This window comes from Sinohyriopsis cumingii, chromosome 6, assembly GCF_028554795.1.
Source record: "Sinohyriopsis cumingii isolate HCF-2022 chromosome 6, ASM2855479v2, whole genome shotgun sequence".
Taxonomy (NCBI): Eukaryota; Metazoa; Mollusca; class Bivalvia; order Unionida; family Unionidae; genus Sinohyriopsis; species Sinohyriopsis cumingii.
Window position 1 is genome coordinate 57830304 of NC_142966.1, and position 18665 is coordinate 57848968.

General features: G+C 34.8%; 2 protein-coding genes across 2 annotated transcripts in view; one reads left to right on the forward strand and one right to left on the reverse strand.

The window, feature by feature from the left end:
• Nucleotides 1-1189: 1189 nt before the first annotated feature.
• Nucleotides 1190-4082, reverse strand: LOC149797021 (uncharacterized). The gene is made up of 2 exons (XM_089960326.1): nucleotides 2764-4082; nucleotides 1190-2721 (listed from the first exon to the last, which is right to left on the reverse strand). The coding sequence occupies exons 1-2, from the start codon at nucleotides 4064-4066 to the stop codon at nucleotides 2165-2167; spliced, it is 1860 nt and encodes a 619-aa protein (XP_089816452.1). The 5' UTR covers nucleotides 4067-4082; the 3' UTR covers nucleotides 1190-2164.
• A 1536-nt stretch (nucleotides 4083-5618) lies between these two features.
• Nucleotides 5619-18665, forward strand: part of LOC149797022 (vacuolar protein sorting-associated protein 37A-like) — a 44542-nt gene continuing 31495 nt past the window's right edge. Inside the window, exons 1-2 of the mRNA XM_089961679.1 lie at nucleotides 5619-5811; nucleotides 13157-13231. Of these exons, the coding sequence (XP_089817805.1) occupies nucleotides 5711-5811; nucleotides 13157-13231 (176 nt within the window). The 5' untranslated portion in view covers nucleotides 5619-5710. The remainder of the gene's footprint in view (nucleotides 5812-13156; nucleotides 13232-18665) is intronic.

Genomic DNA, 18665 nt, shown 5'->3' on the forward strand with positions numbered 1-18665 from the left:
ACTTTGATCATATCTCTGATTGCGCCTATCGAGAGATTCAAGCGAATACCAGTATTTGCTGATCTGGCTCTGGTGAAATGTCCATGTTGATTTTTAGTTAACGATAGTTTGTTAGGTCCACCGTGAAGTTGATTACTTTTCAAAGTTAAACTTAAACCTCGTCGCGCTGTTGTTGCTGCATGAAGTTTTTTCACCTGACCGGGGGTCAGAGTTACGCTGACGTGATCGTATGGCATATTAATAATCACTTAATCTAAATTTAGAATTTGTTACATGTTCTCTACGGGAGCGTCGATGACTCTCATTCTTCCACTAATACCTTCTAGGATCATTGTTCTATCACTGAGAATAACCGCGATTGCTCTTGCTGGTCCTCCCGTGTTAATTCTGGCTTTGAAATGAATATCGACAACCGACTGCTTTACCAAATCGAGATGTTCCAGGGAAAAGTAATAGATGGGATAGAGAGTATTAAAATCTAGTTGTGATATTTGCAATCCGGTATCAATATTTTGATCACGTCCCATAAAACTTAATAATCGATGATACGCGCGTGCCGTCGAATTGTTCTCAAAATCGATGGCTATTTCCTCGGATGGCTCCTGTTGGCCATTTATTCTCAACGATACGTTTGTTGCCTCTAATCGATCGAATATCATGTTACTATGTAATTGATCGTCTCTGATCATGCTTTGCAGAGCAACAAAGATATGTCTAGGTGCGGAAGAGCCTTGCTGTGACGCAATTCGCCAAGTAAATATTCCGTCCAAATTAACATTTTCGTTGGAGTCAGTCATTGTTGTCAACCAAGACATGATGGATTTTCCTCCTTGATTCATAAACGACAGTAATTTTTCTTCTATGATCATTGATGGAACTATTGCTGGCATCCACAAGGTAATTTTTTCAAGGACAACTTTACCAGGATCACCAGGATCTCGCCAAATGGCTCTGTCATCATTGGCATCTCGAACGAAAGATATCGTATGCTTCGCTCCGTAAATAACTTTTCTGAAATGTCTGCAAAATCCAAAAATATGAGATAATGGAATTGCACAGGAGAATTTTCGTTCAGCTCCCTTTAACATATTTTTTCTTATAGCAAATCCAAGATTGTAATTGCCATTGGGGGCAATCATCGCTGAACGAATATCAGCAATGGCGCCAGCAACGGTTACCGGTCTACCAATATCAAATGGTAAATGTTCAGGGTAGTCGGAATTATCCTTGGCAAACATCATACTAGGACCGGCTGATCTGGTAAAATCATCCGAGTATCTTGCTAGACCTATGATAGTCGTTGCTATATCAACGTTGTTCGTAATTGATTCAATCTCTCTTCCATCAATCATGTAAGTGGCATTCTTGAATAATGCCATGATACCATTATTGACAAACCCAACACCAAAATCCGCATCGTAGTTGGTACCATCAGCTGCCTTTACAATTTTACCAACAAATTCGATATAAGCCTCAGATGGAAGAAAATATCTTGTTGTATCGTGGACTTGAATTTCCTTCCGATTTCTTGAATCTGGCTCAACTACATCGTACGAGAAATACTGAAAATCTCGCACTGATGTGTCCCTACCTACTGGCTCGTCCATATCAAATACTTCATTTGACACTTGTGCGAACATTTATTACTAATAATATCGTCTAAAACGAAGACCACTACCTGAAACAAAACTTGTATTTGCTAAATTTGTATTAGCAACATTCTGCGCTAGATTTGTATTAGCAACTTCCTGCGCTAGATTTGTTATAGCAGCTTCCTGTGCTAGATCATTTATTTTTTTATTTGCCGCATCATTTATGGCCTTACTGACTTCAGGTGGCATTTCGCTGGTAATGGGTAATTTAACAGGTTGCTTTTTACGTACTAAACTTAATATTTTATTTTTGATAGCGTTGAAGCCTTTACTGGCCAAATTACCGATACCAGAAACAGCAGTCTCACCAATCTTTCCTATTGCTTTCAATCCTAGTTGTTTTACCATTGGTCCAATTTTAGGTATTACTCGCGTGACAAGACTTCCAATGATATCGCCAAATCCATTACCGTGAATATATTTGTATACTGGCAATCGAGAGTTTACTATGCGGACCTGATTAGGTCTGCGTTGATGTTTATGAATAATCATGTTATTTCAATTGTATTGATTTAATCGATGAGTTCATCGACAAACTCCTTGTAAATGTGAGAATCGATGATACCACCACGGAATAATCGCTGACAAATATCTGATGCTTCGTTGACTATCTCACGGGAGTTATTTCCAGCTCGCTTTCCTCCGATTAATACTTCAAGGCGAGATACATCGTTGACAACACTGTCAGGGCAAACTGAATATCCGCTTCCTGTTTTTTTTGTTTCTGGAGATTCCAATGACGTTACGTAGAATACTTCATTTGACGGCGATGAAGATTTCTTCTCCTCTGCTGATCCTGATGATGTCCCTGACGACGTCAGTGGTGAATATATTTCTGGTGGAGATGGGGGAGTCCCAGCCGGGTGTCTTTCTAGTTTTTTACCCTCAGGATCGTATAATAAATATTTCTCAGTGGGACCCCTGTAGTTTGACGCTGTTGGTTCCGGAGGTGGGGGGCGCCAAGAGGGGAATGCAGAAGGTTCCCTTGGATATAATGTAGGAGAGAAAAGAGGAGAGTGGTGAGGATCAAAGGAAAATGATTCAGGACTATCACTTTTAGGTGGTGAACCTTTATCTTTAGGTGACGAACTTTTACTTTTGGGTGACGAACTTTTACTTTTAGGTGGCGAAATTGTCTTTCTCGCACTCGCAGCTCTATATTTAATAACATCTGATGAAAATTTTCTAAAATTTTCATCATCATATTTTACTGGTTTTTCTGTACTACCAAAATACATCATTGCTAGCCAATCAATTTCGTCAATTTTATCAACATCAATATCTTTTCGCAAAAGTAATCTTTTATTTTCCGGAGAATTATCCGCAGCCATCTGAACTGTTGAATCATAGTTGCGAGTTAAATGCAACATGTTTTCATCCAAATAATTTTCAGCAGATATTCTAGGATTAATTCTAAACACACTAATAGCCGGTGATGGTACATATTCGGGAACAATTATTGGTTCATCACTCTGATATTTTTTCTTTCTTGATTTTCTTTCTTTTTTCTGTGGTGGAATATCTTCCTTTGGTCTAGCTCCTAATTCCTCTGGTTGAAATATTGGCTCCTGTGGTTGAATATCTTCCTGTGGTGCTGCTTTTCTTCCTCGTGTTTTAGTTTTTTCTTTTCTTTCTTGTTGTTTTCTTTCTTTCTCTTGCTGTTTTCTTTCTTCTTTTTCCTGTTGTTTTCTTTCTTTCTCCAGTTGTTTTCTTTCTTCCGCCTCTTGCTTATTATATCTTTGTGTATCTCTTGCTGTTTCTAAAAATCTTCTGTAACGCGGATCCGCTGTCTTACTTATTGATGTTGTTTGTGTGTAAATTTTATATACCATATCATACCAATTATCGCGAGTTGCATATCTTTTTTTCCCCACTGCAGTCAAAAATTCAGTTCGACTACTAAAATATTCCTCCGCAAATTGGCCAATCTCATCTATATTATACAATGTCGAGAGGGGCTGCGATATTATTTCCCATCCCTCATCGGTGAAATTTTCTCTTAAATTATCGATATTAAACTTCCCTTTTATCATTAAAGGTTTTCCTTTTCCAGGTTTTCCACCTCCAGGTTTTCCTCCATCAGCAATTGCAAGTTGTTGCGCCGCTGCTGCTATTGCTAATCGCTCGGGTAATGTTCGTGATTGATCCTCAATACCTTTCAACATAGGAAAGATTCCACGTTTTCTAGCATCTGGATCTTTTTCGTCGCCATATACAACCTGCTCAATTGTTCCGGTCACTGGCTTCAACCATTTTGCCGAAGTTTCTGAAATTCCATGTTGCATATCTTCGTAACCACGAACATTTCTCTTAAATAATCGTTTTGTCGGAATGAACTTCTTTAATGTCGCTAATTGCTCTCGTGCTAATCTAGCAGATTGAGGCTCTCCAACTGTGCTAACTTTTCGACTCATCTTATTTTCAATGATATTGTTTTATTGTGAAATAAAATTAATATCCGCAGCCCACCATAATTCATTATGGCACAAACAAATTTTACAATACCCCCCCCCAAATTTTGTTGTTTTTTTTTATGCCTAAAAATGCACTTTGGGTTGAAATTTTGCGGATTAATTTGCGCAGGAAGGTTTATTTTTGAAATCTGAGGCTTCTACGGAGAAATGTTTGATGGGAGGGTTAAATTTATCTGAGCCACCTGGTCTGTACGCCCTCCCTGCTGCTCACTGTTAGTTTTGGCACTGACGAAAAACCTTTCCAAATTTGTTTAAACGTGTTTTCTGAATACTCAAAGCTATGAAAATTGAGCATTTATTTTTATAAAGATAAAGATATTGTTTTTTGATATACGAAAAGATAATAAATCATGATTTACAATTAGCGATAGGTTGAATTTAAATTCTGATATGTTATTTTTTCTAAAAATCGAAGGTTTGTTAAGTCTGTTATATACAACGTTGATCAATTTATAATGGCCCTGCATCTGCTTTTCCTGAAAATAAGATACCTTAATCTTCCCATGGACCTGCAAAAGCATCTTTTCGATCATGCTATATTACCCATTTTACTATAAATGTGTAAAGTTTGGGGGCTTGAATTTATCACAATTATTGAAATTTTGCATATCGAAGTTTATAAAAACATCATAAAGCTGAGGAAAAGTATTTCTACTTATATGATTTATTCAAAGCTAGGAAGGAAACCTATTGCGATAATTACCATATCACGATTGATAGGTTTTTAGATGTCCGCTGTCAATGGTAAATTGACTAAACTTCCTAGGCTCATATACTTATACATGGATGAATAACATAAATACTACGTTGATAACTGTTGGGAGGCCTGACTTCCTATATTATGAATGTAGTAATAATCCAAAAGGAACCAAACGCATGATAACAGAAACTTTAAAAGCCTTTCTATACAGGAATGGGAATCGTCAGTGACCTTATCATCCAACGGGAAATTTTACTAGAGGCGTAGCTGGGGGGGGGGGGCAGGGGGGTACATATGTCCCCGGGCGCCAAGGTACAGGGGCGCCAAAATGAGGCTTACAACGTTACATTATAATAAGTAAACAAGGGTAATATTCAAAAATTTGATTAAACGGGGAGGGGGCTGGGGCGCCAATTTTATAGTTCGTCCCCGGGCGCAAAATATCATAGCTACGCCTCTGAATTTTACTATTGTTTAAAAGAGATCTGAATATGGAAAACTGCTTATTATTAGTATTACCTAGGAATCAGTATTTGCCATTGATAAAGTTCAGGACTTCCAATATTGAAAATGGTAGTCACCACTACCACCACTATATTATTATTGTTGTTATTATTATTATCATTATTATTATTATTATTATTATTATTATTATTGCGAAAAAATGCAATCTATATATATATAACAAAATCACCCCCACCCCCATTTCTAATGAGATCGTATTTGAGGCCTACGTTGTGAATAGCCGTAATCGGGTTCAGATAGGAAAAATAATTAGGTACAAAACCGGAAACTCTAAGTGACACATAAACTTAAGATTCATCATGAACTAAATAAAAACTTGACAGCTCGTATGCTGATATTGTATACCTTGCATTGACAAAATGCCTTGGTTTGGAATGAAAAAATCGTCTCTTCCTCCCGCAACAAATCTTCAAGCACAAAAGGTCAAGCAAATCGAAACGTTGAGGGGAGGATCTCTACAGTAAGTGAACAGTTTCAAACAAAGACACCACAGGGGCTCGCATCATTGCTTACAATTGACTTATTAGTATAAATATTGTTTTATACTACACGTATTGCTGATAATTAAATTGTAAGCAGTGATACGAGCCCTGTGAAGGCACCCACTTCTTACGTCAATAGTTAGGACAGATTATTACATGACTTGTGTTAAAATAGTTTCCTGTTGTTAGCAAGAATGAGTCATTGCTTTATTCTATTTGTCTAGCGTATTTATATATATATATATATATATATATATATATATATATATATATATATATATATATATATATATATATAAAGGTTTATTTATATTATGTTCTGTCAAGATAAGATAAGGTTTATTTTACGTTGGCATGAGTTAAAACAAGTGAACTTGACTAGTCCTACAATGTAAGGCATAGCACATGTTTTTGTTTAAGTGCTATCGTTATCACCCCCAGAACAAAAATATTGGGTGATGTGTCATACGTTGTAGGACTAAACATGGCAGGTGCTCGACACGAGCTTGATGTTGAGCAATAATCTGAAGGACAAGAAAAATCATACAGAGTGACAAAATTACCTCTGATTATCCCCATGACCCATTCTGACACAGGAGGGTGGCACGATTTACGCAAATACACTATAATAATACCCAGATACTGCCCAAATACCCAAATACTCTCCATAAACAAGCACGTGATAATTTACTACAAAATAATTTTTTTTATTCATTGCAAAGTTAAGTTCTGGGTTAAAATGAAATACATTAAATTACTAAAGCAATTAGAAATTCTTTGTACAAAACGTAACGAGCATCTCCAGTGACCATTTGTTTGGAAATTGTCGACAGAGACCAGGATGACATATATGTCCCTAATTTGCGTACTTAATTGCAGATATCTGTATTCTAGAAGAATGTTAATTTCTATTTGTGGGCACATCTTCAACCTTTAGCTATATTTAGCTATTGGCCTCGAATGTGCCCAAACCCCACCCATGGCTCTTTATCCGAAACATTCAAAGGCTTTGATACTTATGTGTTGTTTTTTTTCCGTAAAAAATTAAATTTTCTTTTTGAAAAGTAAATGTATTTATATGATCATTTTTGTTGCGGGGGTTTCTCTTTGCTACTTTGTTGGATGAGTCGTTCTGTGAGGTTCCTGTATATACAGGCTCCTTATTTCCTCCTCTCCCAATACTTGATAGGTTTGTTCTATAAAATTAATAACTTGTTACATGTTTTGTACTATCACCCATTGACAAATTTGTCTATGGATAATTATGACAGAAGATCCCTATTTCCAGTGATCATGGCCAACAATCTTCCTGCTGTCCAAGTTTGCTATGTATATGCTATAATGTTTTGTCTGCTATATAGTTTCTGTGTCTGTGTATAGATATTGATATAGTCATACATACATAAATACATACATGCACTGCTCCGGTGGCCTAGTGGTTAGAGTGTCCACCTCTGATGCGGGAGGTTGTGGGTATGATCCCCAGCCAAGTCATACCAAAGACTTACAAAGCATCAAGAGGTTAGTGTTAGGACTGCTGTCCCAATACTAAATTCATGTTTAATCAATGCCTTTTAAAATGCTTTGCTTGCTCTTGCTTTTAATGACTATTTTATGTTTGTAGAAAGAAAAGAAACATACAAGCTTATGTTGACCACAGGTGCTCAACGTGAGCTTGATGTTGAAAAAAGCAATAAACTAAAGGAAAAAAATCATACTGTATGAAAAAATTACCCCAGAATACCCCAATGACCCATTCTGACACAACCATGTCTATCATACTAGAAAAAAGACAAGATAAGTAACTTCTACAAACTTTGTTCCACACCTGACTCTCGATCTTCTGCTGTTATTTCTGTTTTTGAAGGCACACAACCATAATCTATGACTTGTTTTACTCCTGAGATATTTTTCTAATTGTCAAACCGTCATTGATTTTTCTGAGTTGCACCAAACTGAAATTACAGGCTCCAAAACATGTGAATTGCGCTAATTTTGCCGGGACAAACTTACACTCATTTGCAACGTAATATAACATCATCAACCCGATGCATAGTTTTTTAAGCATTACCCATTGAGCCAATCATATATCACCCCATGTGTGCTGTATAGTTGGGAATTTTGGAAAATAAATGTAACATGTATTCAATTTGTGTAGAGTTTAGATAATTCTTCTGTGGAACAGGATTCTTAAAGTTGAATCAAGTTATGGCAGAATGAACAAATTCTTGCATCTTCCACTTTTCTGATTAATGAAGGAATGTATCATACAGTCACAAACACCATATCTCTCAGTAAAACTGAGCTCATTGCACAGGAGCATAAGTTTGTCCTGGCTGGCAAAATTTGCAAAATTCGTACGTTTTGGAGATCATAACCTCAGTTTGGTGCAACTCGAAAAAACAATAATGGTGTGACAACAAGAAAAATATCTCAGGATTAAAACAAGCTATAGATTATGGTCATGTGCCTTCAAAGATGAAAATTGCAAAAGGTGATTGAGGGTCAGGTGCTGTACAAAGTTTGTTGAAGTTGCTTACTCTGTCTCTTTTATAGTTTGATAGAGAGGGTCCTGTGTCCGGCAGCAAAATTTACCCAAATATACGCAAATGCTGACTATCGATCTCCTTTTCTCTTCTTTTTTCCCTGCTTTGACCATGAAATATCCTCTTGTAAAATTCTAAACATATCAAATTAAATGTTAAGAGAATGAATAGGACATGCAAAGATATTGAAAATTATATCAATAAAAACTGTTTACTGTTGATATATATATATATATATATATATATATATATATATATATATATATATATATATATATATATATATATATATATACACACACATTGTATATGTAGTTAATTTAGAGACAAAGAAGAAAGAAAACAATTAAAGAGATTTTAATCTCTTTTTGTTCCTTCTCACTTTTCTTCTGTGTAAATATTAATAGAGTTTTGATATTCTGCATCAATTTATTCATTTGTCATCTCTTTATACCTATACATCTTAAATTGTGGATTCATGTATTAATAGCTAAATAATTTGCATTGGGAAATCAAAAGTAATTTCATGCATGTGAAACCAATAGGTATTAAATTCAGAATTGTGGGACTTTAACTTACAAAGCAGGGTCCACATACAGTATACCTGGTCCTGGACAGACAAATGTGTTGCAAATTCTTAACAAGCTAATTATTAGTCATACTAAAGTAAATAGTCCAGTACAATTCTTACAATAACCGTTTTGAATTTTCTTTTTGCTTGTCTTTGTGTTTACTTTTGTGACCAATATTGCTCTGATTGATGATATGTTTCTTTCACGTTTAGAATTATTATTTACTGCATTATTTTTAACTGAGATAAAATATATAACAAATAATGATAAGCAGATTCCAATTTTCGTTTGACAAAAGACGCTTGTTAAATATTAACACTAATTTAATACAACCGTGAGTGGAAATAGACACTGAAAAAAATGGACAATATGACATTATGGTAATACAATAATTTTAAAACAGTATTCTCACAGAAAGTGCTATACAGTATACACGTGAATGAATTTTTGTCCAATCTGATGTGACAACTGTAAATTACATCATATTATAAAATTCACCTGGTGCGATTGATTTGTGATGTCATGTGATCAGGCTGTATCATAATTAAAGCAAACATTTATATTGTTTCAAAGAAACCTAAATTTTAGACAAATTATTTTTTTTTTAATTCGTGCATAGGCTACATTTTTTCTTAGATAAAATGGTAATTGAATCAGTTGGAAATCCATGATACTACATGATGATTACACAAATAATTAGGGGTCTATAACAAAAATGCAATGAGAAAAGAAAGTAGTCTTTGCTTGTGCTAACCTAAGTAATTTAATTATTTACAAATTTTAAAGTAAATGCCGTTACTTATATTCTGCAGACGATGCATGGCCATCAGGTAGTCAAACTCATTACCATCCAATATACAACACGAAACGCACAGATATTCCAGATCAATATTTCCCCACATTTTCAATTCATCGTCCGAGATTTCTTGACATTTGTTATGATACCAGTTCTTATACAATGAACATCTATAGTAATTTGAACAGTTTGATTTGCATCCATGATTCACTTAAAAGTCACCAATACAGAATAAAGAAAACAAGAAAGGTGCAGTATTTAAGCTTTGTTTCAAAATGAGAGACAGTGTGAGAAAACATTATGATTACATGTATATACCTTGCATTTAATTACTTGTAATTAAAGTAATGTTTTGTTCAGACTGTCATTCAGTTTATTAATGATAAAAAATCCAAAACTTGAAACTCTCTCTATCGCTATTTCCAAACAAAACATGCTGGCAATTGTCAGTACTCACTGTGCAATCAAAAACAATTCAAGGCTGATTTTAACAGGTTGCTGGTGAACAAATATTAATTAAAAAAAATATAGCTTCCGCTTGATCACCTTTTTCAACATTTTCTTTCTTTGGTTTCTTTTTTTTGTAATCATTGACAAGAAGCACTTGAGTTTGCTGATTCTGTTCATCATTTCCTTTCATTTGATTGTATGTGATTGCCAACAATTTACCTGTTACTGTTGAGGGCTGAGTTATCATTCTGCTTTTCAACTCATACCAAGAGGTTATTATTCAATAATTGCCAGTAAAAGAAAACATTAGGAATGTAACTTTGTTCACAATGTGTTCTAATTTGAATGTATGTAATAGTGCAGTTTTGTTAATTTTTTAAAAATTTTTTTCATTAGATCACATAAGTGTTTTATTCGTTTTTATCAATAAACAGTCAGAACTAATCATCATCACGTGAAATTTCTTTTGGCTGAATAGAATTTTAGTTGAACATGTGGCTCTGATTTTGTATATAAATATAACAGTGAAAAGAGACAGTAATAAGAGAGTATATTCTAAGAATCAGTTGGAAAAGATCAGAGATCTAGTTATAAATAGATTTGTTAGCAATATCAACATTTGTGATGAATTGGATTTCTCCTAGCATTATTCTATATTCATATGCATGGATCCAAGGATTAATGCCAAAGGTAACAATTTATGCATATGTATGTCTTTATGTGTGAGTGTGTTTGATTTGGATTTTTAACATAGCTTTAACAATTTTTCAGTCTTATCGCTACAATGTCTGCAGTGTTACAGTTTATAGTGATGTCTAGCACTGGGGCATCATGCTGCAGACATGTAGCATGATGTCCCACTCAGTCACATTATCCTGACACCCGGCTGACCAGTCCTAACACTAACCTCTTAATGCTGAGCGCTTAACGAGGCAGCTGTTAGTAACATTTTTGTAAATCTTTGGTATGACTCAGTCGGGGTTCAAAACCCATGACCTCCTGCTTCTGAGACAGATGCTCTAACCACTAGGCCACCAGAGCAGTCATCATCTTGGCAGGGGTGGGTATTATTTGCAGATATTATATTACATTTACAATCTTTACCATTCCATAATAGAATTAAAGACCTAAAAAAATTTAACCTTGATTTCTTTCTAAAGTGATTTGGTAGCAAATTACTTAAAATGGCAGCTGCATATGAAAAAGACCACTCAGGTGGCCTAAGTGGTTAGAGCGACCACCTCGAATACAGGTCACAGGTTTGAACCCCAGCTGAGTCATACCAAAGACTTTTAAAAAGTGGTACTAGCACTTTCCTCGCTTGGCACTCAGCGTTAAGAGGTTAGTGTTAGGACTGGTCAGCCTGGTGTAATGATAATGTGACTGGGTGGGACCAAATGTTGAGGTTTTAATCAATTCATGGGGCATCTAAAGTATTTTAATATATAAAATTGTATTTATTGTGTTTAAAACGTATTAAATCAGCCAGATATTTTAGAGCATGCTTATTCAGAATTTTTAAAATTTTATTTGTGATCTTATGACTTTTGTGGAACAAAGGATGATTTTTTTTTCTGAATTATAGAATATATGAAAATGGAATATTTTATGCGTACTTTTTTTAAACATTGGTTTTTAGTCACTTTTAGCAAATTCTTGATGTCATGTTATTTCAAACTGAAATTTGCATATTTTCTAAATATGGTTATATATAAATGTTTTGTGAAGTTGACTTTTTTAAATGTTCCAGGTTGGACTAAAGTTTTGTAACAATGTATAATGACGTGTTTCTTAACACATTAAAATCTGGATGTTTTTGTCATTTTTGCCTGAAAATCGAGTAGGAAACACATTTTGAAAGCTATTTCTGAATAGATGCGAAAACACCAAATCCCAGGTGATCTTTCAATAACATACTGCCTTGTTGTGTTAGAAACATCGTTTTTCATTGGCTATTTGGCTCACGCATGAGCAGAAGGGTAAAAGTTGGAGTACTTTATTTTTGTATAGAGACCACTCTTTATTCCAAATGCCATCTTATCCTACTTTTTGCAAAGGTTCATCTGTCTGTTTGCAGTTCATACCAGTTTGCCTTAGATCTGAGACCAAAAAGAATAAAATCCATACACAAAATCGGATTCCGACCACAGGCGAATTTTGGGTAGAAAAAAGTCGGGTCCAAACAATGAGGTTTTTTAATCTGTATTTTGTTGTGCAACTAGATATTCCAGATTATTTCGTATCATTGTAGAACTACATCTGTCTACCTTTCTATAATACCACCCACTTTAGTGTATCATTCATGACCTTGACGCTACAGAGCTCTGCAGTAGGCTACTACCTCCTGTCATGTTAACTCGTCGCTAGGGGTTAATGTGAGTCACTGGTAAAAGTGTCTCTTTTTTATAAAATGAAGTTTTCATGTGTTTTTTAAAATCCAGTTTATGTTGTACTTTTGTCACTGTTTACTTGCCAGGAAGAGTGATGGTTCTTGCTGTCATGGGTGGCCTTTAAAAAGGACATAATTTGGGGGTTTTATGTAAACATTCACATACATTTTATCATTATTCTCATGTAAAAAATGTCAAAAATATTTAAAAAGCAGGTGTAGGTGAGCGTTTATGTATGTTCATTTTATGAGTTTTTCTGTGTATTGAAAAATTCTGTTGTCATTTATTTCTAACGAATATGTTGTGGAAAATCCCAGATGTCATTTATACCAAATATGGACAGTTGACCTTTCAATGATGAAGTACATTCAGATATAGTAATGATAGCTTTACATATGAAAGCTGAGATTGTTCCAGGTGTAATGAGATTCCATGTTAAGAAAATGTTATTCTTTATTGCCAGTACCCTCTAGTGGTGGCATCTGCTGCCACTTTTATGCCAGTGTTGAGGCAGTTGCAGATTTTTTATTATTTGGTTTTTTATAGCTTTTCTATGTTAATACTTGCAGAGTAACAGAAACTATACGTGATGTTGAGTACAGAGTGGTGTTCCAGATCGCAGGAAGTAACTTGACATTAATAGTGTGAGTATTTTTTGTTTTATTTCACAGAATCAACAATGTTGTGGCGCTTCAGGTGGCAGAGTGGTCTTAGGTGCTCACCTTTACATATCTCTCACATTTCATCTTTATTCATGTAGGGTTGAGTCTTGGGTTGACCAACATGGGTATATGAGAAAGCTTGCTATTAGCTGCCAATGGATCAGTGGTCCTTTTTTTGTCTTCCTAGCGTTTTCCTTTACCAAATATACTGTTCACCATGCATACCTATTAAGACTTAGCAGAATTGTGAAATCTGTTGATAACCTTTTGGGAAAGGTAAAATCTTGGCCCTTCATCCTCCCTTTTCTGATATTCTAAAGTCTGAGTTTCCTTAAGTTCATATTGGTGTGCCTACAAAAGCTATGCTCAAACAATGGGGATATAACTGAAAACAACTTTTCTGACAAAGTATTGGACCTGGTTCCTTAGATACGTATTTTTTGCACAAATGTTAATAGCCACATAATCACTTTTCGCATGAAATTATGGCTATTTATGCAAACTAAAACCAAAAATATTGTGTATCTAGCCTTTTTATAATTTTACCATGTACAGTGTGACCCCGCTATAACACAGTAGTTTGGGTCTATATAACCCGAATGTATTATAGACTGAACTGTGTTAATACCAACAAAGTCCATCATTTGAAGAAAATAAGGCATTTACCTAAAATATAGCCAAGGGATGGGTGGTTATTAAAAGCGGGTGCAAAATACGTTTTTGATTAATTGAAGATAAACTAGTCAGGAAAGCACTCGTATATTGATAACTGACATTTGTGCAGTACATTCCATATTCTGTTATGCACTGTACATGTATTTAAGAAATCACTGAACTCAGTTCACATTATAAAATTCATGTATGACTCTCATCCCGTTAGAAAACACACAAAAACACACATAAAAACATTGATAGGCCTCCTTTTGATCTTTATCCAATTATTACTTAACAATTCACAACAGCTGTTACAAACAGCACTTGGCTATAGTTCTTTACATAGTGCTTGTACATGTACTTAAATTGCCCTATCATCTTGCCGAGGCTACCTAGGGGACAAGACTCTTCATATGAAAATGAAAACGTGGACAAATTAGAAAGTTTAACAGACGTCTTTGCAAGATACCCCATCTTCATTTAACTTGATGGCCAGATGTCTGAAGTTTCAAAAGATTGGAAATTTAAATTTGTGTTTTATGCCACATATTCTTTTTCAGCAAAAATGAAACTTTTACAGCACAATAAATGTGTTCCAGTCACATTGGAAAATGCAACTTTCCATCAGATTCCATTGATTTTATTTAAGTTTGGTGCTGACATCCTTTGATGAAAGGTTGTGTATTTTTTTCTTCTTTTAGTTGGCTTCCTTTTTTTTTTATTAAAGGTTCTTGTGATTGAAATTACTGCTAAAGGAAGCTTTAGAGGACGAACAGAAGTCTGTTTCTTATTGCAGCGGCAACATCAAATAATCGTAGAACATTTATTTATTTTTTTCTTTTGTGTAGCATTTATGCAGAATGATCAGTGCTTCAAAGGCAATCAATTTTCTTTGCTGTTTCTGCAAAACTTTATTTTGTGTGTACATTTTAAAAACAAAAAGGAATTAGCCATTGTTTGGTCAATTGTAGCAGTTAATGTTCCTGCCTTCAAAAGTTGGTCAGTTGTAACTAGTCCCGGTAGTATGACTGTTGGATAGACCAAGAAGTAGATCTCTGTCTTTTTAAAAACATTTCTGGTAACAGAGTGATGCTGCCTTCTGCACATGCTTCAGACATTTTTGAGCCAAAGGAGCCATTTTATGCCATGATGCAGGGACTAAAATATATAGGTAATATTATATTGGCACTAATTTTAATCTATATAAAAATGACAATAAAACAGTTTTTACATGTTTTTATTACATTTGAAAGCACAAGAATAATTATTAATAACTATACAATACTATTATATACATGTGAAGTTCAGTGTATAGCATATGAAAAGCAAGAATGAATAAGAATGTTCCCTTATAACTGATAATACAAAATACTGCTTAGTCTTTATGAACAATGTCACTGACACTTCATCAATATCTGCCTCATTTTTTAAAAATGCCTTCCTGAAATAAAAATTCCCAGCATTGGGCCCATAAATAGAAATTCTCATTAAATTTTTCAGAGTAGATATACCTATAGAATTTTGTAAGTTTGTTTTGATCACATTCTGGCGACTGAACACCCTCTAACTGTCTGCAGTAGAAATAGGGGCAACAAGTAACCTGGTAGCTGCCTCAGGTGAAGCTGGATATAAATCTTTGGGTTTTTTTCAGGGCTAGATAAGCCATATTCTTTGTGCTTGATACAGATTTATTTTATAAAATAAATTTAAATTTTTCATTGATATAAGCAACTCAGACCCTTTTAGAGTTGACGACTGGCATCCATATAGCGGCATCTGGTGTTACTCAGTTAAGTTCAGACCACAAAAACGTGTTATCTAAGTAAAATAATCCCTAAAACACTAAACAGTCCCAGGTGTATCTCACACTCACAGTTTGCGATAAACATAAATTAACAACATATGCAAATGACACTGAATCTTTTTGCCGACCTGTTCAACAATAGAGTATATCCCCTGGCCATTCCTTATTTCCTACTAATCACGTTTAATTGCTTCTCAAAACCGACTGACAGCTTGCAGTTAGCTGCAGTAATGTTCAAATAATATCTTATTCATCATCTACTTTTTGATCCACTGACAGCCGCAGATAGTGAAAATGGGTATTAAGTGGCCCAAGTCTTTTTTGTCAATGAAAAATGAAAAATTTACTTGATAGAAATTTGTCGCCAACAACTTTAACCAGTCTGTAAAAAAAATAGCGCCATTTTCTAAATTCTTTTGCATTTGGCAACAAATGCAAAGCCTAGATGAGGCTCTGCAGTCTGAATAAATATATTAATTACTTGTTAGCAGCCAAAAGGCCGACACTATTTCGTCTGAAACATCAAATTTTCATAAAGTTCTTTGTCTGGCTGTTCTCCGCTACCAGAACTGTCAAAAAATATTTTTAAAAATCAAACAAAAATAAAAAGAAATTGAAAAAGTGTGGAGGTCTCACAGCATACAGTACTCAGGCCAGATGTCAGAATAAGCAGATTATGACATATGAACATAGAATTTGTTTTTCGAACAATAAATAAATTCCAGTGCATTTCATATCAAGTTTGCCTTTTTCTATTCATGATGCCTCTGAATTTCATTACTCTAAACCCAAGGTTGTACGTACAAGTTTAAAAGACCATCTGTGTATCAATAAAGCTAGCCAGATGGTATATTTTGTCATCAGTGAGGAAAATAAATGACGATTTGCAATATTGATGAAGCCAGTATGATCACTGAATAAACTTTTTACATGTTATTTTTTGTACTTTTAAAAATAAACTTTTTCCTTAATGGAGAAAAATACATGTATATGAAATTGCATGAGCCACGCCGTGATCATCTTTTTGTTGAATTCATAGTCTCTTCTGCAAAATAATAAAAAACATTTTTCATCTTACTTTACATACTTTTAGGAAAGAAAACAAAAATTGTTGTGTATGAGAAAAATGCATGTGTATTACATTTTGGGATCCACGCCAAAATTGTGTTATATCCGAATTTGTGTTATAACAGAGCGTGCTATAGCGGGGTCATACTATATTTTGAATTGATTAAAGGAACAATAAAAAGCCCAAATTACATGTGATCCACTTAACAAGTGCTGAACACTTAAGCTTTTAATAGACAGTAGGTGAAACCTTTCTTAAGAACATTTTCACAATTTTAGTATTTTGCCATGCCTGAAATTGAATTGTGGGTAATTCTTATCATACAAAATAGAATGTAACACACATTGCCAACATGGTTGCTTATGGCACGTTTGATTGGCAATGAGCAGCTAATATAATTTGGTCAAGTTTCAGGCCAAAATCAACAGACAACAGTACCATTTTACAACTTTTCAGCTGCCAGATGTATTGGGTTTTGTTATGTTGGAGTTAAGAGAAATTATTCCATTGCTGACAAGAAATTCATTCCAAGCCAGGTTTTAGACAATGTGAATCTTTCTTTTTTTTAACCGGTAGGTATGAATTTGTGTTCAGGTTGCTTTAATATGTTAGGTTTGTGGGAAATAATTATAAATGTGTAATATTGATGCTGCAATATATCCCATGAACTATATATGGGAAAAAAATATTTGAAAAATTTCTTGAGTATACCTATGTAAAGCATTTGTCCAAAATAAGTAGTTCCCTGCAGAACATGATACATTTCTGTGAGTCATGAATCCTAGATGTTTTTGAGTGGATGTACCACTCCGGTGGCCTAGTGGTTAGAGCATCCACCATGGATGCGGGAAGTCTTGGGTTCGATCCCCAGCCGAGTCATACCAGAGACTTGCAAAAATGGTACTAGCAGCTGCCTCGCTTGGCGTTCAGCATTAAGAGGTTAGTGTTAGGACTGATTAGCCTGGTGTCAGGATATTGTAACTGGGTGGGATATCATGCTACACGTCTGTGGCATGATGCCCCAGTGCTAGATATCACTATAAACTGACATATTGCAGACATAATAGTGATATGGCTGAAAAATTGTTAAAGCTACGTTAAAAATCAAAATCACATAACACACATTGAGTGGATGTGTGCACAGGGATCAAAATAATACAAATCTACTATCCTGTACTTAGTGATTTTGTCAGCATTCAGCATTAAGAGGTTAGTGTTAGGACTGATTGGCCTGGTATCAGGATAATGTGACTGGGTGGGACATCATGCTACACGTCTGTGGCATGATGCCCCAGTGCTAGGTATCACTATAAACTGCCATATTGCAGACATAATAGTGATATGACTGAAAAATTGTTTAAGCTACGTTAAAAATCAAAATCACATAACACACATCAAGTGGATGTGTGCACAGGGATCAAAATAATACAAATCTACTATCCTGTACTTAGTGATTTTGTCAACAGATCACTAAAATCCATCCATCACTAATCTGTTTGAACAGTGAAAATCACTATGTTCATTGTAGTTTAAATGTGGCCGTGCGACAGCATTTCCTTTAGTGGCTAATTGATCATTTTTATTGTGTTAATTGAGCACCTATAAACATTTTGCACTGGTGAGTTATAATAAACGCTTGCCGCACAAATGGACAGGTGTTTAAACAGTCTTCACAAATATGGAACTTGCCAGGTGTACTGCCCCAAAGCACTGATTTCATTAATAATGATAACAAACGGTATAGTGTCTCAGGCTGGTATTATCCAGTCAGAAAGTTTACATTCACCAGCTCAACCAGTAAATCCAGAATTAAAAACTATGTTTCAATATTTATACCATTGGTGATAAAGTTGCATTGCATTGTCCAGATATTTGCAAGGTGTGCAGCT